Below are 23,389 nucleotides of genomic sequence, written 5' to 3' on the forward strand. Positions count from 1 at the left end.
GTGATGAATTGTGATGAATTGTTGGTGATGAATTGTTGGTGATGAATTGTTGGTGATGAATTGTTGGTGATGAATTGTTGGTGATGAATTGTTGGTGATGAATTGTTGGTGATGAATTGTTGGTGATGAATTGTTGGTGATGAATTGTTGGTGATGAATTGTTGGTGATGTTTGTGATGAATTGTTGGTGATGAATTGTTGGTGATGAATTGTTGGTGATGAATTGTTTGTGATGAATTGTTGGTGATGAATTGTTGGTGATGAATTGTTGGTGATGAATTGTTGGTGATGAATTGTTGTGTGATGAATTGTTGGTGATGAATTGTTGGTGATGAATTGTTGGTGATGAATTGTTGGTGATGAATTGTTGGTGATGAATTGTTGGTGATGAATTGTTGGTGATGAATTGTTGGTGATGAATTGTTGGTGATGAATTGTTGGTGATGAATTGTTTGGTGATGAATTGTTGGTGATGAATTGTTGGTGATGAATTGTTGGTGATGAATTGTTGGTGATGAATTGTTGGTGATGAATTGTTTGATGTGATGAATTGTTTGTGATGATTGTTTGTGATGAATTGTTGGTGATGAATTGTTGGTGATGAATTGTTGGTGATGAATTGTTGGTGATGAATTGTTGGTGATGAATTGTTGGTGATGAATTGTTGGTGATGAATTGTTGGTGATGAATTGTTGGTGATGAATTGTTGGTGATGAATTGTTGGTGATGAATTGTTGGTGATGAATTGTTGGTGATGAATTGTTGGTGATGAATTGTTGGTGATGAATTGTTGGTGATGAATTGTTGGTGATGAATTGTTGGTGATGAATTGTTGGTGATGAATTGTTGGTGATGAATTGTTGGTGATGAATTGTTGGTGATGAATTGTTGGTGATGAATTGTTGGTGATGAATTGTTCGTGATGAATTGTTGTGTGAATTGTTGGTGATGAATTGTTGGTGATGAATTGTTGGTGATAAATTGTTGGTGATGAATTGTTGGTGATGAATTGTTGGTGATGAATTGTTGGTGATGAATTGTTGGTGATGAATTGTTGGTGATGAATTGTTGGTGATGAATTGTTGGTGATGAATTGTTGGTGATGAATTGGTGATGAATTGTTGGTGATGAATTGTGGTGATGAATTGTTGGTGATGAATTGTTGGTGATGAATTGTTGGTGATGAATTGTTGGTGATGAATTATTGGTGATGAATTGTTTGTGATGAATTGTTGGTGATGAATTGTTTGTGATGAATTGTTCGTGATGAATTGTTGTGATGAATTGTTTGTGATGAATTGTTTGTGATGAATTGTTTGTGATGAATTGTTCGTGATGAATTGTTTGTGATGAATTGTTTGTGATGAATTGTTGGTGATGAATTGTTTGTGATGAATTGTTGGTGATGAATTGTTCGTGATGAATTGTTGGTGATGAATTGTTGGTGATGAATTGTTGGTGATGAATTGTTTGTGATGAATTGTTGGTGATGAATTGTTTGTGATGAATTGTTCGTGATGAATTGTTTGTGATGAATTGTTTGTGATGAATTGTTTGTGATGAATTGTTTGTGATGAATTGTTTGTGATGAATTGTTGGTGATGAATTGTTTGTGATGAATTGTTTGTGATGAATTGTTCGTGATGAATTGTTTGTGATGAATTGTTGGTGATGAATTGTTGGTGATGAATTGTTTGTGATGAATTGTTTGTGATGAATTGTTTGTGATTTGTGATGAATGTGATGAATTGTTTGTGATGAATTGTTTGTGATGAATTGTTTGTGATGAATTGTTTGTGATGAATTGTTTGTGATGAATTGTTTGTGATGAATTGTTTGTGATGAATTGTTTGTGATGAATTGTTTGTGATGAATTGTTTGTGATGAATTGTTTGTGATGAATTGTTTGTGATGAATTGTTTGTGATGAATTGTTTGTGATGAATTGTTTGTGATGAATTGTTTGTGATGAATTGTTTGTGATGAATTGTTGGTGATGAATTGTTTGTGATGAATTGTTTGTGATGAATTGTTTGTGATGAATTGTTGGTGATGAATTGTTTGTGATGAATTGTTGGTGATGAATTGTTGGTGATGAATTGTTTGTGATGAATTGTTTGTGATGAATTGTTGGTGATGAATTGTTGGTGATGAATTGTTTGTGATGAATTGTTGGTGATGAATTGTTTGTGATGAATTGTTGGTGATGAATTGTTTGTGGTGATGAATTGTTGGTGATGAATTGTTGGTGATGAATTGTTCGTGATGAATTGTTGGTGATGAATTGTTGGTGATGAATTGTTTGTGATGAATTGTTGGTGTGATGATGAATTGTTGATGTGATGAATGTGATGAATTGTTTGTGTGATGAATTGTTTGTGATGAATTGTTTGTGATGAATTGTTTGTGATGAATTGTTTGTGATGAATTGTTTGTGATGAATTGTTTGTGATGAATTGTTTGTGATGAATTGTTTGTGATGAATTGTTGGTGATGAATTGTTCGTGATGAATTGTTGGTGATGAATTGTTGGTGATGAATTGTTTGTGATGAATTGTTGGTTATGAATTGTTCGTGGTGAATTGTTCGTGATGAATTGTTTGTGATGAATTGTTTGTGATGAATTGTCATAGACCCGCTGACAACGGTTGTTGTTTTTGTCATTAACCATGGTGTTACACCACATGTGTAATTACTGCCTTGTTACACTGTAATTACAGTGTAGTTAGAGGCAAGTCAAATACATTCTTACCAATAATCACAAGGTTGCAAAGTAGTTCAAACCTAATATTGGAAATTAAACCACATTGTGTCTAAATCCGTCAATGGCTTCTCCGTGAAATATTTGTCAAAGAATTCTCTACTGTAGGTTTTGGTCTTTTTGAGTATCACACAACTAGTGGTCCAAACCAGGTTTCTAGTTCTTAAATTCTCTCCTTTCATAAAGCATGCTGTGGGTGTTACTTGCTATATGAACTTATAAACAAAGCTATATGCAAATAGAAAAATTATATCCTTATATAAAACACATACCACGAGCATGTAAATGTATTGCACTGCAATTATTTAAAAATGCATTTATATACTATAAGTCCTGAAGCCGTGCTCACAACTGAACTGAACATCAAATACGACTGTCTCGATATTTAAAATGAAGATATGATGGCCCTGCTTTTCTACACCTTTCATATCAGTTTAATTCATACCCCCACCCAGTGTAGTGCAGTCACCATTTTTTGTCTAAGTATCCACAGCAGCACTCTACCTTAAACTAGGAAGCAAAGGCATTAAGAAACACATGTTAACTACACAGACAAAAACAGAACCTCAGATGTCCCAGTTCTTCAAATTGAAGAAACGTACGTGCCTGAAAGCCAACCATTACAGGAATCCAAATGAACTAATAGTAAATATCAGCGTTTGCAATAATATTGTGCAGCATGTATCCAATCTTTTCACTTCCCAGCTAAGACTGGCATATACTGGCACGCGCATCATGTTCTCCAACACCGTCTGTCTGGGTGCACTTCTCTGTAAAGCAATACAAAATGGAGTGGGCTGTAAAAAAGCCAGCTATACTATTGGATTTGTGTTTTGCAAAACACCCATATGACAGTAGTCTACTGTCGGTGAGGAGCATTTGGTCCAAGCAATAGAAGATTTTCTAAAATAGACATTACAAAAAAAAAAAGCAGTGAAGCTGTTTCAGTGTTGTAAATCGATACAACCAGAGTGCTCTTCTTTTCTGGGAAAATAAAATACTAATAAAATACTTCACTGAGCTCAAACAGAATGTAGAAAGCAGAAGATACCACCATGCTGTGTTTCATAGCACTGTATTTATAGAAGCCACATCTCTGTAGCTTTTCTTTTCCCTTGTGCTGGCCTCAACAAATGTGTAGGAAATTACTTGGCAGATCTTCTACAGTGAAGGCCCAAGCAATGTGTTTTGGGAAATTGCCATGTTTTGTTCTGCTGCAGTAGTATCACTGCAATATGACTCACTTCAGCTGTGGTTTTGTGTTCGAAACTAGAGGGAACCACGTGTCTTATCAATTTGACAGAGCTAGCAGTTTGCTGACTGATTTTCCTGAGTTATCTGAATACTGGGAATATATTCAGTAGACAAGCTGAACAACAAGTGAAGGATGGTGTGCTTCCCAAAATAACACTGTCTTGCAAATAACAGTTACCCACACATGTGACACAAGTACCTCGTCACAGACTTTTATTGGGTTATACTCATTTTTCAAATGTGATTTAAAAAGGAGGAACAGGATCCCTATCATTTCCCAGAAGCCCTTCTATTGGTTGCACTACAGACCACCTGTTACACAACATGCAAAGGAAACTTGAAAACTACACATTTTTTATTAATCATCCTAAGAGCACAAATGAACTTTGCCAATCATAAATTAACCTATGTAAAACAATTTTTGTTCCTGGGTAGTAAGTGTTATTTCCTAATTGCTTGTGCCTCAAAAGTATAGAAAATGACTATTATTCCCCACAAACTTTGCTTTTGTGACCAGGACAGTGATATTTTGAAATTTACCTATTTCCAATGAGAAAACGGGCGAATGTGTGTCTTTTCGTTCACATAAAGTCAGAAAAAAAACAACATATGAATCCAAATTAACATGTATTTATACTAAAGTAATACAAAAATGACTACAAAAGATTTAGAAGTGAGTAGTTTTTCGAGATTTACGATTATACTGTAAATCACTTTCACGAATCAGCCCCCAAATGTAGTCTCCCATCATGTTCTCGTTATACTGTCCTTGGTAGCGGCGTTCAAAGTCCAGTATATTCTGGTGGAAGCGCTTGCCTTGCTCCTCCGAGTATGCTCCCATGTTCTCCTTGAATTTATCAAGATGAGCATCAAGGATATGGACTTTGAGGGACATCCTACAGCCCATTGTGCCGTAGTTCTTCACCAGAGTCTCAACCAGCTCCATATAGTTTTTGGCCTTGTGATTTGCCCAGGAAGCCCCGAACCACTGTGACAAAGCTGTTCCAAGCCGCTTTCTCCTTACTAGTGAGCTTCTTGGGGAATTCATTGCACTCCAGGATCTTCTTTATCTGTGGTCCGACGAAGACACTGGCTTTGACCTTTGCCTCAGACAGCTTAGGGAAGAAGTCTTGAAGGTACTTGAAGGCTGCCGACTCCTTATCTAGAGCTCTGACAAATTGTTTCATAAGGCCCAATTTGATGTGCAGTGGTGGCATCAGCACCTTCCGGGGGTCCACCAGTGGCTCCCACTTGACGTTGTTCCTCCCCATAGAGAATGCGGTCCGCTGTGGCCAGTCCCGTCTGTGGTAGTACGCCTTGGTGTCCCTGCTGTCCCAAAGGCAAAGATAGCAGGGAAACTTGGTAAAACCGCCTTGGAGACCCATCAGGAATGCTACCATTGCAGCCTCTTGATGCCATCTCAGAAAAATGCAGATATGTATCCACTTAGGCAGCTGGAACTAAACTGAACTGGTGGGCTTAAGGCCCCTGTATTTATACTACTATTTATATTACTGGAAAGTTCTAGAAAGTTCTAGAAGTTACTCCAAGTTTACTCAGCACTGAATCTATCTGGAATGTTCTGGAAAATAGATACATTTCAAAATATCACTGTCCTGGTCACAAAAGCAAAGTTTGTGGGGAATAATAGCCATTTTCTATACTTTTGAGGCATAAGCAATTAGGAAATAACACCTACTACCCAAGAACCCAAAAAAAAAAATAAATTTGTTACACTGTGTTACAAATATAATTCTGAATAAAAAGGAATAATAAGCAATACATAGCAACTATATCCTCTGGTACTTTATACACTCTTCTGGTAGGGGATTTCTCAGTTTATTCTCTTTGAAAAAGATAATTGAATAGACATTGTTTTTTCAATGGCTATTGTTTGCTCTTTACTGACACTATGCTTGCAAACACATTGAAATGCATTCAAATGTGCAGGTAGTACATGCCGCCCACTGATTTGACCATTGTATTTTTCTTAATAAATCTATTTGCAGCTTTGCCCTAATCAGGGTCCTATCTGTACTGTGTTTTTAAACTTAGAGAATGCATCTATAAACTAAAAAAAAGAACAAAAAAAAAAAAAAAAAAAAAAAAACAAGCGGAAAACATATGTTATCATGTCAGATGTTAATCATGACATTTTAGAGGACTGTATTTTACAAATATAACCCACAGTTGTAGGTGTTGGAAAACATGGATCGAAAATTGATTAGCAGTTTGCTACACATGTGGACTGGCAGAGCTATACTGGTGTTCTTTTCTGAAAGGAGACTAATATTGCAGATAGCAGACTGTTTGGTTCAAATTGCATGTACTGCTAACCACTGATAGAGACATTGCGTCTACAAGCTCTTGCCCAACATTGACTGCAAGCTAACAAGATAACAATGCTGTGGACTACAATTAGCACAGGCTCTAAAGACTTCAGAGAGATCAAAAGAGATAATGCCACTGGATCAAATGGGTCTCAAGAAGAAAACAAAAGGCAGATTTATGGACCTTTTGTCTCCAGGAGTGTGAAGAATGCACTGAGTTCAGAAGTTGTCACGCTAGACTACGCACACAGACACACACACACACACACACCACACACACACACACACACACACACACACACACACACACAATAAATTAACAGAATAATGTGCTGTACCTTGGCCATTGGTTAAGTGTCAGAGAAAGGGAAGGTGGATCATCTACACAGAAGGGTATTTAATGTCATGCAAACATTGTAATGATGAGTATTCTGTTTGTCCTGTAAATGGGACCAGACTCCCTGCATATTTCAATAAACCTAACAACTGATTGAAGAACAGGACTCTGTGCATTACCTACTCACCATCCATTTTTTTTAAGTTACTTCGGTAGGAAACAACATGGATGCAGTTGTCACCAAAAACAGTGGAAACCACACGATATGCCAGTGTAGAAACTTAAAAATGCATCATTCAGTGTTTGTATGGGTTCAAAATTAACACAAAAAGCAAGTGCAGTTAAAATGACAGAGACAACAGCAGAGTACACATGACACAAGTAAATAGACACCCAAGTTTGAAAGAACACCTCTTTATTTTGGAAGCATACTGTAGCACTGGCAAAATATAAGTGGGGTTAATACTTTGGGTTCCAAACCTGTGCCTTATTTAAGGCAGAAACGTGCTGACACATTGTGTCATTAACTAAAAACAAATTTGTCTTTCCCTGTTTGCAGATCATCTGGAGTGCGTCTACATTACCATGAACACTGCAAGACTGACAAGCATCGAGAGCATACTGTAGTGGGTATATTTACCTTTTCAGTAGTTGTTGTGTATTCAATGAAATTTGCACACTAATTCTTCTATGCAATGGTGCTTTATTGCAACAACTGTTCATGATAACTTACGTATACATTCTTAAAAGCCATCTCTGGTGTACATCCTGCTTCGATTGGCTGCTTAGCTGTCGTCGTGGGCTCACAACAAGAACTATATCATCTCGGTTAAGCACATGTTAGTAAGAGCATGCTAATCACATACTATTCACATGCACAAGAATCCCAGCTATTCTGTTTTTGCACCTGGCTAGTCTGCAAATACATCAAGAATGCAGTTTACTCCAAATCACAGGTAGTGCAATTTTGTATCTGAAAGCAACACAAAAATAAACCATAACTGCTCACAAGCCACTGCTTTAAATGTTGCTTTGTTTACTCACGGTTTGATCATTTAATTAGGTGTGGTTTTACTAGCTGAAAAAAAAAAATGCAGCACCACTGGCACTGTTACAGCACTGCCAATGAAGCCAAATCTATAATACTGCTTAAAATGTAATACTAGTATATGTCTTCATGCTGCACAGCTGTGTATTGTGCAACACATTGGCTGGCCAGAGCATTATGACACTTTACAATGCTGGGTCATCCTTGTAGGTCAGTCAGACTTTCATGAATTGTTGTAATGTGTGGCTGTATGTTTTTAAAAATGATGTGTCATTATGACAAAGTGCCCGCCCGTGTGTATTTTGTGTTATGTGTTAATGTTGGTGTATAGTCATTGGTACATGGGATATAAACGGGTCTGTGTAACACGAGTGTTTAAAATGTATATTTGTATTTAGGCACGACGATTGCACAGCACTTCACGTGCAAGTAAAAAGTAATAATATGTGAGCACAGGGAATTGCACTTTATTAATTCACGTGCAGTTGTACCGAGACTCCAATTGAATGATTGATTAGCAGTCGAGTCTCGGTACAGCTGCATAAAAGCAACATGTTTTCACCCACTCGAGGTTGTGTGTTTGGTGAGTGGAGAACGGGATTAGAGACGGAGGTAAGAATAAGAAGAAGAAGAAGAATAATCGTTAAATCAGCTCACCGTGTTTGTCTGTATAGTCTGTTTTGTTTGTCTCTTTTGTTTTGGCGAATGTGCCGTGTCCTGTATTTTTGTTTGTTACAACCTTTTTATTTTCTGTCCTGTTTATTTATTAAAATGCTGAGCAAAACCATTTGCTCAGCTTCACCAAACTCCACCTCTCTTGTTGTTTATTTCCTGTTTCTGGTCTGACGTCACCCACTCTGGCCGTCTTTGTGACAGTCATGCATTTCTGTTAATTTAATCTTTCTCTGTTACCGTCTCAACAAATAAAAGTTAAATACAAACAAAATATACAAGTTCAGTGTTTTTTTCCAATCTGTAATTCACTTAATGGTTGCAGCTGTAGAAAGCAATCTCAGCATGTTTCATTCCTTGCTGGTTTTGTGTTAAACAAAAAGTAGTCAATGCTGGTGGGGTTCAGATTAGGATCAGGGCTGCAAGCAAATCACTAGTCTAAGCAGTCCCAACTTTCTGATAAGTGTTGTCTATCATGGTAAGTGCATAAGTAATGCCGTGTTAAAACATAGGACAAAACAGCTAGGGTTGACATAGGACAGCTAAGCAAGGTAAAGAATTGCAACAAATTAAAATCACTGTGGCATAAAAGGGTAAGCACAAAACAAACTGTAAGCAAGCACAGGAAACTGCTAGCATGACTTCCCCCTGAAAATCAGACTTTATCGTTGTAACACTTTGAAAATTTGAGAACAGATGGTTCACAATAATTACTTGGTTGTGTATTTTCGAAATGTTTTACTTGGCAAGAGCTTTTATGACATTAACTGAAGAAGGTGAATTTTGCTTTGCTCAGGTTGGCTCCCTGCTGCTCCCGCCATCAGCAATACAGTAGGACTGATAATACATGTTAGAATTCATGTTTTTGAAAAACAGGTGAAAGACAGCATATTTGATTTACTTGATAAAAAGTGAGCAAAAAGCGTGTTAGAAAATACTAAATGTACCAAGCTCTTTTTTGTACGGTACTGTAGATCATGCTTTGAGTTTTGTAGTTCGATTTTATGATGCAGTTTTTTGGAAATGTTTCATAAAATGTTTCAGACTGAAAATACATAAAATTGCTTCACCCATAGTTTCATTTGAGAAGGTAGTCTATTTTCCCTTCAAAAGACAAACAAATATATTCCCTTTTGGTCATGATTTTTAAATAACATTTCTAGAAATTTTTAAAAAAGTTTGTGTGAACTCTATGGACTTAAGGAAGTTACCCTGCAAAAACATTATGCATGATAAAATACTTAGATAAGAGACAACATGGCATAACGATTATATATGCAGTGACTGGAGGGTCATACTACTGTATAAAACAGCCAAGAAGATGAAGTGGCACCAAGTGAATAACTAATCAGCTCTCTAAGGAAATCTAAATCTACTGTTCACACACCTTAACAAACTCTAGCAATCCAAAGGTGCAGTTTTAATGTATTACAGAATAAGTGTGAGTTTGTAAGGTATTTACTGGAAATGCTCCAAGTTACCTTACTTCTCTGTTAGAGACATGCAACTCGCATCAACCACGCACCAGGATAACATTTATGTCTACGTGCATCCTGGTACTGTAAATGCTGTCCTGTATCCATATTGGAAATCTTATAGAAAAGCCTGCTGTGAATTTCACATGGAGAAAGGGAATCACATCATAGGGTAAACCAGTGAGAAAGCAGACCGACAATGTGACCAATTCTTGCATCACTGTTATATATCTTACTGTAAAGAAGGCACTTTGAATATCGTGTCCACTTAGAATCTTTCAATAGCTATTTATCATTAGGTGGGGAATTCAACTCTAACCCAATCCCAAATTACTGTATGCAGAGTATTACAGGTTTTTAGCTTTTAAAAAAAAATTACAGTAGTTACTCAAACTATAAAGCCACTGGAAATATGTTTTTGTAAATCTGACGGCCACTAACCAAATAACAAACCAGATTGAACAGCAATTGAAACATACGCTACATTCATTTTAATTTTTTAATTTTATTATTTTTTAACAAAAACTTTCAGATACTCTGTACAACTTCAATATTTACAGCTATATACAGGTCACATTATAGAGCTTTTACCTAAGGGATAGCATTTTTAACAAAAGGCTGCATCAAAATATAATTTGAAGTTACATGGACTGTTGCATCTTATCCCACTCTTTTCTTACAATACCACATTCCGCAATACATAACTATGTAATGTTATGTGTGAAGCTGTCTTGTTGTCTCATCCACACATGAATCTCTGTCTCAAAGTGATGTCTAGCGCACATCTCCACTCATAGGCATGGCATAATAATGTTTGCAGATTGCAGAACATGAAAAAGAAAGTCTCTATTGCAGTATTGTTGGTGCATATGGAAACACAAATAAGAGATTTCACATCGTTTTAAATCTCAATGGAGTACTTTCTGAAAGTCTGATGCTCACCTGTTCCTGAAGACAGGAAAGTGCACTAGCCTAGTGGGGTACTGAAATTTAATTAAAGGGTCCATTAACAGAAGGAGAATAAGTATATGAATGAACAGCAAAATATTCAATAAACTATTTTAAAAAAAAATTAATATATTGGTCTATCCTGCACCATTTACCAATATAATGAAAATGTAATGAAGATGATACAAATGTCTGCAAATCATTCCTTGAAGTCCCTCGGTCAAAGTTTTTTTTTTTTTTAAGGAAACAATTTATACATTATTTACTGTACAAGCTTATGTATTTATTTATAACAACTACTGCAAGCAGGCAACGGGTGCAAAGCTGGATGACGATTGCCAGGAATTGATGGGGTCAAGATAGCTCACAAGATCCAGTCCTGTTTTCAGTTCGGTATAAAATCGTAATTCAATTTCACCTGAAAAGAAAGGTAGAAGCAGGAATTATTTTACTGAAATTAGATATGAAAAAAAAAAAAAAAAAAAAAAACACCATTGCAGTATTAGCTAAATAGCTTAATATGTTGTACTTGTTATTTGGAACTGCTGCAGCATTCATTTAAACAGTACATTGGATTATACTTTGGTGCGTTATTAATTTATCTTTCAAACTGTGTGCATTCACAACTACACTAGATACAGCAAGCTCCATTGCATTTTAGCTCATCATGCACAGTATTTGTGAAATGTTTTACTGTGTTATAAAAACAAATACAAACATATTTCATGTCAGAATACCGTCAGTCCCCAAAAAGTCTTAATTTTTGGCGCTGTCGAGGGGAGACTTTTTGCAATTTTATTAATGTAATCTGAAGTGACCGCTGAGAGTATTACCTGCAACATCACTCCAGCTGTGATTGGTATTTTGTGGCGTTAATGACGTGCCTACTGCATTGCTCAGGAAACCTTTGCCATTAATATTGCTTTGCTGCCACTGTGTCTGATCTTGCTCCAATTCCTGTGCCATCTGAAAGAGCAAAAAAGGAAATCTTTGGAACGACAAAAACAAAGTCACTATCTATTATGATATATATATATATATATATATATATATATATATATATATATATATATATATATATAATATACACTTAGAAATCAGGCAGTCAAAGTGTGGGGTCTAGCCACTACCTATTAAACAAAACAAATGCAACATACTACACACCTCAATGACATCATGTAGGTTACTGTCCTCCACTTCTTCCAGATCTGCAAAACAAAAGTAAAAACAAGTTGAGTATGCGCTCGGGCCTTCCTAAACAGGCGCAGTACGCTCTGCCGTGCCCTTTCGGTTTTGTTCAGACATTTTGTTGAACGGGCATGCATATGAACTCTGTTTTAAGGTAAACTATGCCTTTATCCCCACTGCCACTAGTAAATAGACCTTCTGTATCAATCACTCTGGAATGGTGGTGTCCCCACTGCCACTAGTAAATAGACCTTCTGTATCAATCACTCTGGAATGGTGGTGGTATAAGTGTCGAAGCTATCAAAGTCTAGTTTATCATCGTCTGCTGAACTGTAAATGATGCATCGATTTTAGTGTGCCGCCTTGTTAAGCTTTGTGGAATAGGGCAATACCAACCTGGAGCGGGTAAGGGGGACACCTGGAATGTGTAGATGTCATTTGTGCTGTCGGCTGTGGAGATCTCCACCGTATGGCTCCATTCTGAGGGCACACTAATGATGTCGTCGTCAAAGTGGTTGCTACTAAATTCTACTGGGGCGAAAAAAATGACAATTATGGAAGGGGTTCCATTAAAAGCAACTACTGTACCTATTATAAAATTAACTCTCCCAATGTTTTTTTAACAGGTAGCTAATTTGCTGTTCAACCTAATTGCTCTGCATATGCCTTGTTATATTGGTATAATTGTTAAGAACAATGGACGAAATGATAAATAATATCAGGCGTTTCGGTATAAATTCTTATTAAAGTTTCCCACGGTAAACGTGCATGGTTTCCCACAGTTATAATAAGCATTTCTTAGTTTACTATGGTTTGCTGTTTAAAAAACAAAAAAAATGTATATGCTTTACCATGCTTACCTACACTTTACCACACTTTCACTATGATTTATTACACATTTCTATAATTTTTGTATGGTAAACTCTTTTTAAAAGAGAGTCATGAGAATCCAGAATACACAACAAAAAGGAACGTTTCTGTTAAAAGGTTCTCATACCTAAATGATTATCTGTGCAGTCAACCTGCGCGTCCTGTGTTGGACTGTCATGTGGGGCTGTGTATGTGCTGTGATCATCTGGAAGCTCATGTTCAATGTAGTCAGAGTCTTCAACCTTCAATTTCGTGCTCATCACCTGTAGGCAATATAAGACCTCAGTAAGACCCAAGCAATGCTCTAACGAATAGCCTTACACTTACTGTACTCTCATGCAAACTATGCCAAGTGTCATTATGTTAACGTAGCATTAGATGGATTCAGACCACTTGCTTCACCTAAAGAGTCAATAGCATTGTAGATAAAGGGCACTTTTGAGTTTCCAAGCTCTGTTTAAATGTGTACTTTGTTACCTGTTAAAGTGATTACGTGTCTATTGCATATTCCACGTTCTCTATTTTAAATTCTAGCAGGATTGTTTGTACATGCACGACTGCACCACATAAATACAGTTCTACTGAACAACATAAATGAGTGAGTTGATGACATGCGTCCTACTCAGTGTATATGTTCTATCTATTGTTGTGGAAACCAGTTACTCTGTGTAATTCACCACAGACGTTACAGACGACTGTCTAGGTTCAGTAATAGAACTCATAGGCGGCTGTGTAGATGTGAACTAGGCTGCACACATGTTGTGCTGAGTTCGGTCAGACTAGCTCTTCTGGACAGACTTCTGGTTGAGGAATAATGAAACACCCAAATAAAAAGATGACAGGTAGTTGGAGGACGGGCTTAGCAAGAAAAGAAACCCGCTCAGCAGGCAAGAAAATATTTTGTTTAATTTACCTTGTTCTTATTTTTGTTTCTGGCCTCTTTTGTCCGTGATTTTTTATCTGTAAATAAATAGAGTAGGTGACATTAACGAAAACTAATTGTTTTCACATGGTTTTCATGATCCTATAACGAGATGTTTAAAAAAAAAAAAAAAGGGGGGGGGAATTTTTTTTTTTTTTTTTATCTGACAAAAACAGTAGAAGTGTTTTGGTATGTAGACCACTAGGGTTTTTAGGAAGCACGTGTAAGAAATCCACAACTAAAACAAAAACACTCAATGTAGGCCAATGAAGACACACTGAAAGAAATGATTACAAAACTTTCTTTACTGCGGCTTGCTAGTGTTTTAGGTGATTGTAACAGGTAATGTATTGCCTAGTTACCTTTCCTCTGTGCCTTGCTTACTGGAGGGAGCATTCTGTACACTCGAATTGCACTGGAACCCTTATTTATGCTTCTGTCCTTGACTTCTTCGATGTCTGGGAGAGAGTTCATTGCACATCGGAAGTTGGCTTTCCACGTTTTCGGGTCTGGCTCGTTATAGTCTTGTTTGAATTTCCCTGAATAAAAATAAATAAATAAATAAAGACAGAATTGCACTTTATATATATAATATATAATATAATATCTATATATAGATATATATATATTATATATATATATTATATATATATATTATAATATATATTATATATACAAAAGAGTGTATTTTAAGCTTCAGTCTAAATACTAATGGAACCATATTTATTTAATAAGAACTATAATAGCAACAACATAATTTCAAATATGCAACACTGCTGATTGCCTACCTGTGTGTATGGCCCACTGTTTGAACAGGCATGCGTCTTTGTCTAAGTCCCAGCCGTGTCGGGCCGCATGCTTCCAAGGGATTTGGAACATTTTCTTCTCCTTCAAAGTGATTAGTGAACACATTTAGTACATTATTTGTGAGTTCTGTACTGCATTATCGCTATATTACCATTGGAAATATATATGCATTTAAATAGTGCAATAACCATTTGTTTTTGCAAACCAGAACTTGTATACAGTTTGAACAGTAACAAAGACTGCGTCTTTGTAAATGCACAAACATATACATATTTAAACCATACATGACAGATGAAATGCACATCAACTATTATTTAAGAAAGATCAAACAGTTAAAAAAACATGTCTTACTTTATTGATCCAGACTAATCCTGGAATTTCATTGGAATCGATTTTTTTTTCCAGCCAGGGTCTCATGCGAGTTCTGGAAACGGGCATTTTGGCTGTGGATATAAAACCATTTTGCTATTTCAATACAATGATTATATAGATTTAGTTAGAAAGTCTCAAACTTACATTCACTCTGCTTTATTTTGCATGTATGTATATTTTTTTTCCTTCCTCTAAACAGTTAATTGAAACTAATACGTCATGCAGGGGCTCTGAGGCCCCTCACGGGCAAAGCAGTTCACACAAAGTGCAGAGAGGAACAGCAACAGTCCGGAAACGCAACAATATGCACGTTCGTTGCATTTAATTACAGAGCAAGATATTTGAATAGATGCCATGTATAATTCGAAGCAAGAACTAAAGCACCCTAAAACGTTACAGCCATGCTGGCATTCAGCGCTCTGCAGAACAACACGCCGGGGTCGGTGAATTTACAGTAACTTGGGACCAAAGGTCAACTGAGGAAAGTAAATTACAATTACAAATTCCACGCTTTGCAAAATTTTTCATCTACACCACTTTTATTTTAATTTTTTTAACATGACGGTAACTGTCAGGAAACTGGCAATTCTAATCATATAGGCCAGGCTTCCACGTGTTTTTCACAATTTATGCAGTTTACAAAGTTTACAGTAGAGTAGGGAATGTACGCTGTAACGTACAGCCAAGCAGATCAAACATCAGTAGGTGCTTGGGTGACAGGTATTCAAATGTTATTGATAGTTTAAGTCTGATAAAAAAATAAAAAATAAAAAAAAAAACCTTTGTTTTGTGTTAATAGTAAATGTGGTACATTGCTGAAAGTTCTATAGAATAAATATGTGTCCTACTGAAATATAAAACTATTCAAAAACAAAAAAAACAAAACAAAACAACAACAACACACACACACACACACACACACACAAACATGTTATTTAGTTATGGATCTATTTGTTATCCAATAGTTACTTTCTAGCAGCATTCAATGACCAGACCTTGAAGCGAAGTAATATGCACTTGAAACTTATTGATCAACCACATATTTTGAAAAACGACGGTAATCGCATGTTAAAAATATATGAAAATAAATTGTGCCTATGTGCGTCTATTCTGGTACAGCGACTTCCTGGACAAAGCACGGTAACAGCGAGTCTGTTCCATGCAGTTCTGAAAATATCCAAAACAATACAAACGACCCTGTATTTTAATACTTGTTTTAACATTTATTCTGCATATTGCTTGTATATATTAAAATACAGTGCAATAATAATAAAAAAAAAAACAAACAAAAAAAAAAAAAACATCAGTACAAATAATAACAATGTAACTCACTGTTTTATCTGCAAATCTTCAATCAAGAAGTTAATCCGATGAGTGTGAATGCGTCTTGGCTATATTAAAAGTACAGTATATCCTTTCGTTGCAGAGGTTGACGCGTTCTGAATTCCTCCTTGCAATATTCTGGCTCTTTATAAAAACACACACAATCGCGGGATTTCCCAGTGATATCACGCCAATGAAAATGCAGGTGGGATCAGATCTACTGCTGTCAATTCTCTCACATCTTATTGGCTGCATGCGGTCTAAGCTGATTTCCGAGAAATCATACCGTTGTCGCTCTAGTGGCAGACGTGATAAAAAAGTAAGTAGTGCGCCTCTGGTGTAAGACATATATGGCACAAGTGAACTGCCATACAGTTGTGTACAAAAATAACAAAACAATACAGTATGGGTTGATAGCTGGAAGCAGCCTACCGTTCTGGAATGTTTCATTCTCGTAGCCGTGCTTTTGTGGAATGCACCAAGTTCACATTAACCCTTAAGCACCAAATACACATTTCTTTGAAAAGAAAAATCTAAACTAAAGCTGTATGTAATTCAATACATTACCTTTAGACTTAACTTGTACGGTTACCATAATGAGACTAAGTTATCATGACAATATAGTTAAAAGAGAACATTCAAATAACAAGTAGATGCCAGATGCTCCAGAAAATTACAAAGTAGCCTCAAAAGAGCTAGTGCTCTACCATTTTTAGTACACTAAAGGATGTTTTGCATTAATTGCAGTAATACTGACATATGTAGTATTTGTTTTAGTACATTCAATTTATAAATAGTATCATTAAAAGGTACCGCTGTGTCAGTGTATTCATTTCAGTGCAATGCAATATCATCTACAGTAACATCTGAGCAATGCAGTGGGGCTGAGTAATTGTCTCCAGTGCAAAGTAAGTACATCCAAAATATTACACTGTAAGTACAATAAAAAATAAAAAAAAATAGCATTATCAAAACACATTGTGCTGTGCTAGAGAAAACATAATAAGGAAACAATGCAAACAAAGGGAGAATTTAGTGTTCAATTTTACAGCACTTTGAATCAGTATTTCTAATTGTTACCTATGCAAAGTATATTGTGTATAAAATATAAAGCACAGCATCTAAATGATGGGCTGCGGCATTCCTCTGGACCGTGCCCACAGGGCCCCTATAGATATACCCTACACCCAGCCAGTAATAACAGTTAGTTAAAAAGCACGCACGTGCATATCACAGAGCAAAAAAAAAAAAAAAAAAAAAAAAAAAGTTCAAACCCTCTTACCAAACTTTTCTTGATAGTCACGTGAGTCTGACTTGTGTTTCTCTTAACTGCAAAGCAGCTATTTCCAGGAATCGGCAGTACATGCGTCTGGCCAACAGGGGTAGACTTGAGATGTGTCCTCCCGGCTGCTGTAAGTGTGTACCTGTTATTGCAATTTAGCATTTGCATATTGAGCTGTAGAAGAAGAATGGCCAGAGCCTCTGGGACCCCCTCAATTAGTTAACAATGCATACGAATTGAATACACTTACAGTCTAGTTAGTTTGACCATAGTGTAAATGCTCTGAGAGGTTCATAAAATCTCCCGTGCATACAGATATATTTCAATACCACGTTGTTAATAATAATAATAATAATAATAATAATAATACAATGTTTTAATGATGTTCAAGGAGCTTCCTATTAAAAAAACATCACAAAACTTCAGATTAACACTGCGAAAGTGGCTGCAATTCATTTGCATGCATTTTAACTGCAGCAATTCGTGTTTAGTGTTTTGTATGCCGATAAAAAAAAAAAAAAAAAAAAAAGAATCTGATTAAATGAAAAACAATGATGTTGCGTTTTTGGAAGGAATACCATATGAGGTCTATGAAAAGGTGCTCGTGTACAGCGAGTGGGAATGGTGGTGATTTCCTTTGGAATTTTTCTCTCCAGTAATGTAGTGCTTTGGGTTTTCCCAGCATGCTAATATTCCAGATGGCCTTTCAAAGAAGGCGGGTCTACAGCGTCCTGGCACTGACACGTCCCTTTCTGCTACGTACCGCTGCAGTTAACTGGATGCTGGGAACGTGTGGGTTTTACCAGGATCAAGGGGACGGATAGGAACATAGCTTGTTAAATGTAAAGCTTCTATTATTTCTTCCAAATAATATGCATCCACGTGTTTTCTTCCCCTAGTACAAACATGCCTGTTGAGCTTCACGTACAAAGCGGGAGCAGGTTTGATTACTTTAGTATGTATTGTTTTGTACAGTAGTTGCAGGTCGATGTGGCTATGTTTTATATACAGTTAAACCACAATATTTGCTCAGGCAATTTTTGTTTTTGTACACGGTCTATTTGTATTGCCGTTGCGCCCGAAGGCTTAGGGTTACCTGAAATGACAGCAAACATGGCACGCAATCTCACCTGAAACGCACTGCACATTTGACGTGACTTGGTTTAATTGGGATACATTACTTTCAAATTAACCGACATTGCTTTTAAAAGCTAAACATGTTCGCGTAGCACAGTGCGGTGAGTACGTGACTACGCTGCGACTGGCGTAAATTGCGTAAACTACGTTGAAATCTTGATGGAGCTGAGTCTCGTGGTTTGGCTGCTGTGTCACCATAGTAGTAGCCTATCCTTGTGATAAGATGTGATTTAATTATGTTTAATTTCATGTAGAAATACATTTTAAAAATAAATAAATAAATAAACATGAATTTAGTTTTTTTTTTGTGTGTGTGTGTGTATTATCTATATGTATATATATATATTGTATATATATATATATATATATATATATATATATATATATATATATATATATATATATATATATATATAATTAATGTATAAATTATCTATTTAATATTGAATCACGATGTGATGTGATGCCCTTCTTTGTCTTTCAGTTTAGAAACAAAAAGTATTAGGTTTAATATAAACATAAATATAGGTATGTTGCCATTGTAACATATGGTGTAAAATAACTAATTGTTGTAAGAATTCATTTGTTGTTTTTTTAATTGTAGCCCATACCATATCAAAGGTGTTTTTGTGTTCCAGCTGCTATTGGTCTCTGTAGGTGCATTTACTAGAAGATATCCTTACTGGATTAAACCCACCAGTGATGTGAATGTACTGTAAAGTTAGACCAGTAAACCAGGGTTCATCACCACTGTATAATAAAAAAGATGGCACATCCGAAGATATTTCTGGTGGATCAGAGCATGAACTATAATGGCCTGAAATGGATACCTATAGGTTGTTGCATCAATAGCTGATTTTTTTTTCTTCTTTGAATTTTCCTGTGCTATGTGCAGCCTTGATGTGATAAGCAGTCCCAACAGATTAAATTCCTTCTTGCCAGTTTATCATTGCCAGCCCTTCCCTCAGTACACTGGCAGTGCTCCCAGAAAACAGTGGAAGCATTGAGTGATTTAGGAAATGCACAGTGGTGAAATGACTCCCCCTGGTGGTTAGTGCGCTGTTTCAGGACCAGTACCCACTATCCCATTGCAACAATGGATCATTATGGTGTTGTTGCATTTTTTGTTTTGGTTAGTATTGATTATTTATCACTTTGTAAAAAATAAATTACAAAACATATTGGCATTTTTTTATGACAGTGGTGTAGGCATGTGACAGATAAGATGTAAGTTAAATACAAGACCTTGTTTATTTTCTTTTCAGAAAGACATGGAGACATTCAGAGACATGGAGACATTCAGAGACATGGAGACATTCTGAGACATGGAGACATTCAGAGACATGGAGACATTCAGAGACATGGAGACATTCAGAGACATGGAGACATTCTGGCTTTGTGTCAGCTGATTGACAATCCTCCCCTGCATACAACAGAAAACACTTTGAGGAAACAAAAATAATTCACACATTGTTGCATCGGTTTTGGTTTGTGGGTGCCTTGTATTTTTGGAATCATTGCAAAATCACCGACCTCAACTGCATGTTTGTCATTGTGAATGTAAACATGTGAAAACAAGTTATTAACAGTAAATGGTATTAAACTGGATTTTAATTCAACCCCGAGCACACAATTCAATCAAAATAACCCAGGAAATATTGGAAAAATACAACTTTTTTTTCATCATTTTGTCTTGAGTGTTATTTTGCAGAGGTCCTGTAATAACTGATGCATGCAAAATTCCAGTACAGATCAGAAACATTTGATACCGGTCTCCTGTTTTGCTAAATTTAACCAGTTCCCATTTCCCAGGATTGAATAAAGAACACGACCCATTTAACATTTCCTCGAATTTATAATACTCTGTAAATGTTGAGGGACGTCCTTTGATCTCCGGAAGCCCAACATTCATGAACAGATTTATACTAGAATATGATCCTGGGTGACTATACACAGCATTCTTCCTTATTCTACTCCCATGTGCTTATTAGAAACCAGACTGGCTTCCTCTTTACTCAAAGCCTGCAGCAATGGGGGTTATAAATGATGTCTGAAAATAGCTCATAACATTGTACAGGAACCTTCTGATAGGGAAGCCTAAGACTGAAAGATGAACCACAATATGCATCATACCCAAAGAGTGAATGCTAGTGAGCACAAAGCGTGCTGTTTGGATTTTGAAATGATTTTAAATGTGACTCCTTAATGTTCCCATGTAATGCCCTCTTACTGTACTGTATGGGTTTATTTATTTGTTTGTATAATTCTCTATTGCTCTTTCTGTATACCAGGCTTACTAACTAATGCCATTGTGCTATTGGGAAGACTCTTATTGAAAGTGAGTTGGTTTTAGAAATGACCTCTATGGATTTAAAACTCATTTATCAATCTGCTCTTTAGAAACTCATCTTCTCGGACGCTGACCTGTGGTTGAAATGGAATTTGCTGGAATAGTTAATAGGCATAGTACTGCTAGGACTTTAAATAGTTCAGGAAATCCTTGATTAAGTGTCCTTGCTATAATTATGTACCCAGTTCCTAGTATGACAGCAATAACCTGTTTTGTTTCTTTACAGTGTTACCCTTGTGTAGAACATTGAGGTACTACACTATGCTTTAGCAATGTGAGCATAAGGGCTACCTTATGGAAAATTAGTGCATCTAGTGGCTGTGTAATCAGCTACTGTAGTAGCATGAGCTTGAAAGCAAAGGGAAATTGAACTATGCATCAGTTGCAGGGTCACTTGCAACAACATCTCAGCCGAAAGACGGAGCATAAGAAGATTAAGTGACTTGCTCAGGGTCACACAATGAGTCAGTGGCTGAGCCGAGATTTGAACCGGGGACCACTGGACCACACAGCCTCCATTATGTTGATATACTGGAATTTATCGAATATATTAGATGCCCCATACTATTAATATATACTGAATACAGCTTGCTCCTCCACTCCAGTAATGCACTTCAGTTTTCAATGCCCTGGTATAGTGACATCTGGAGCTGTTCCCCACCTATCAGCCAGTTGCATCTGCCTTCCCATTTCCCCTTGAAGAAAACCCCATGACACCAAGCATGACAGACAGACAGAAACACCCTTTCTTCAGTCATGTGCCAACTGTCAGCCATATCACTCCATTTACAAAACACAAACTCTTACAATACAGCTCTCCTTGCTACTGTGATAGACTATAAGAAACTAACCATGATCTCAGTTTATTACCCCACACAGACCTGCAGAAGTGTGCAGGTGGAGACTATAAAGTCCTGTGTGCATGTGTTTACTTGGCCACATGGTCTGTTTGCATATGGAGAGAATCAATTTCACTGTGGGTGCTCACTTTGTAACGGAATGGTGACTTTCTCTGACTGGTGTGTATGGGATTCTCAAGCCTCACAGCCTGGATCTCTTTAGAAAGTGGTCTTATGATTTAAGCTTATTGGATGGCTTTATATCATCTTAGCTTTCCTAAAACTTCTCATCTGTTTAATATTATTTCGATGAGATTGTTATTTGCCAGATTACTGACTATTCCTGAAAAAAAACTGATTTTTAAGGTGGATTGTGAGGATGTGAGGTGGGGAAGCATATTAGCGTTGCGCTGTGCACTGAAGCCCCTACAAAAATCTGGTGTACTGAAGCCTGTGCAATGTTATTATTCTCCCCCACCTCACTTCCTCACAATCAGCCTTGAGGATTCTTTTCAGAAACATGTTTTGCTGCTTGTAACACTTCATCAAAGCCGAAACAACAAAAGAAACCCACACAGAGCTAATGGAATATGAGTGACACCTCTCATTGTATACGATGTTGCTTTAAAGGTTAGGAGACAGACTTTGTGAATATGGTCCTCTGTGCATACAAATCCCCTCAGAGCCATCTGTCTGACAGACCAGTGGACAGCCCGTCAAGACAAGGCCAGTGCACTTCTGTAATTTACAGCCATTGAATTGAATGGTGTCGGCTAGAGTGATACAATACTGTTCTGAGATAGGAATTGTTACAGTACACCACTAAAACATAACTCCCCCAGCAACCCCCCAGTCGCTTTCATCTGGTTACATCCTACTGTGGGATTTTCACTGCTAAACTACTCAACGGGAAATGAGTTGACGATAATTAGAGAAGAAGAATCCAGAGGGTGTTGTCTTAACAGCCACCCAGCCTGAAGAGACGGTTGCATGTTTACGATACAGATTCCGGTTCACCGTACAGCCAAGTTACGTTGCTTACTGGCAGACACAGAACACCATTCTAAACCCTGCAGATCATGAACAGGTGGGTGCTATTCCATATTAACAGCTGCCTTCCACACAGTGTCTTTGAATGTCTTTGAATGTATAGATATATATTTATACACTGAACAAAAATATAAACACAACATGTAAAGTGTTGGTCCCATGTTTCATGAGCTGAAATAAAAGATCCCAGAAATGTTCTATATGCACAAAAAGCTTATTTCTCTCAAATTTTGTGCGCAGATTTGTTTACATCCCTGTTAGTGAGCAGGCCACTCTAAAATGTGAAGTTTTGTCACACAACACAATGCCACAGATGTGTCAAGTTTTGAGGGAGCGTGTATTTGGCATGCTGATTGCAGGAATGAGATCCACATCTGACTTCTTCACCTGCGGGATCGTCTGAGACCAGCCACCTGGACAGATGA

General features: G+C 36.8%; 1 protein-coding gene and 1 long non-coding RNA gene across 3 annotated transcripts in view; one reads left to right on the forward strand and one right to left on the reverse strand.

Moving 5' to 3' along the window:
• Positions 1-20,411, forward strand: part of LOC121297323 — a 54,258-nt gene extending 33,847 nt beyond the window's left edge. Inside the window, exons 2-3 of the long non-coding RNA XR_005947150.1 lie at positions 7,241-7,307; positions 19,991-20,411. This is a non-coding gene — a long non-coding RNA (uncharacterized LOC121297323). The remainder of the gene's footprint in view (positions 1-7,240; positions 7,308-19,990) is intronic.
• LOC121297322 (interferon regulatory factor 1-like) lies at positions 10,396-16,510 on the reverse strand. Of its 2 annotated transcripts, none has more exons than XM_041223575.1 (10): positions 16,316-16,510; positions 14,963-15,054; positions 14,593-14,692; positions 14,167-14,343; positions 13,796-13,842; positions 13,010-13,145; positions 12,409-12,543; positions 11,989-12,032; positions 11,658-11,790; positions 10,396-11,242 (listed from the first exon to the last, which is right to left on the reverse strand). In XM_041223575.1, exons 2-10 carry the CDS (start codon positions 15,047-15,049, stop codon positions 11,121-11,123), a joined length of 981 nt encoding a protein of 326 aa, XP_041079509.1. In that variant the 5' UTR covers positions 15,050-15,054; positions 16,316-16,510; the 3' UTR covers positions 10,396-11,120. The 2 variants fall into 2 exon arrangements, with proteins under 2 accessions (XP_041079509.1, XP_041079510.1); XM_041223576.1 differs by having other exon boundaries at positions 10,398-11,242; positions 12,409-12,540; positions 16,316-16,498.
• Positions 20,412-23,389: the final 2,978 nt, after the last annotated feature.

This window comes from Polyodon spathula, chromosome 22 (genome assembly GCF_017654505.1).
Source record: "Polyodon spathula isolate WHYD16114869_AA chromosome 22, ASM1765450v1, whole genome shotgun sequence".
Lineage (NCBI taxonomy): Eukaryota > Metazoa > Chordata > Actinopteri > Acipenseriformes > Polyodontidae > Polyodon > Polyodon spathula.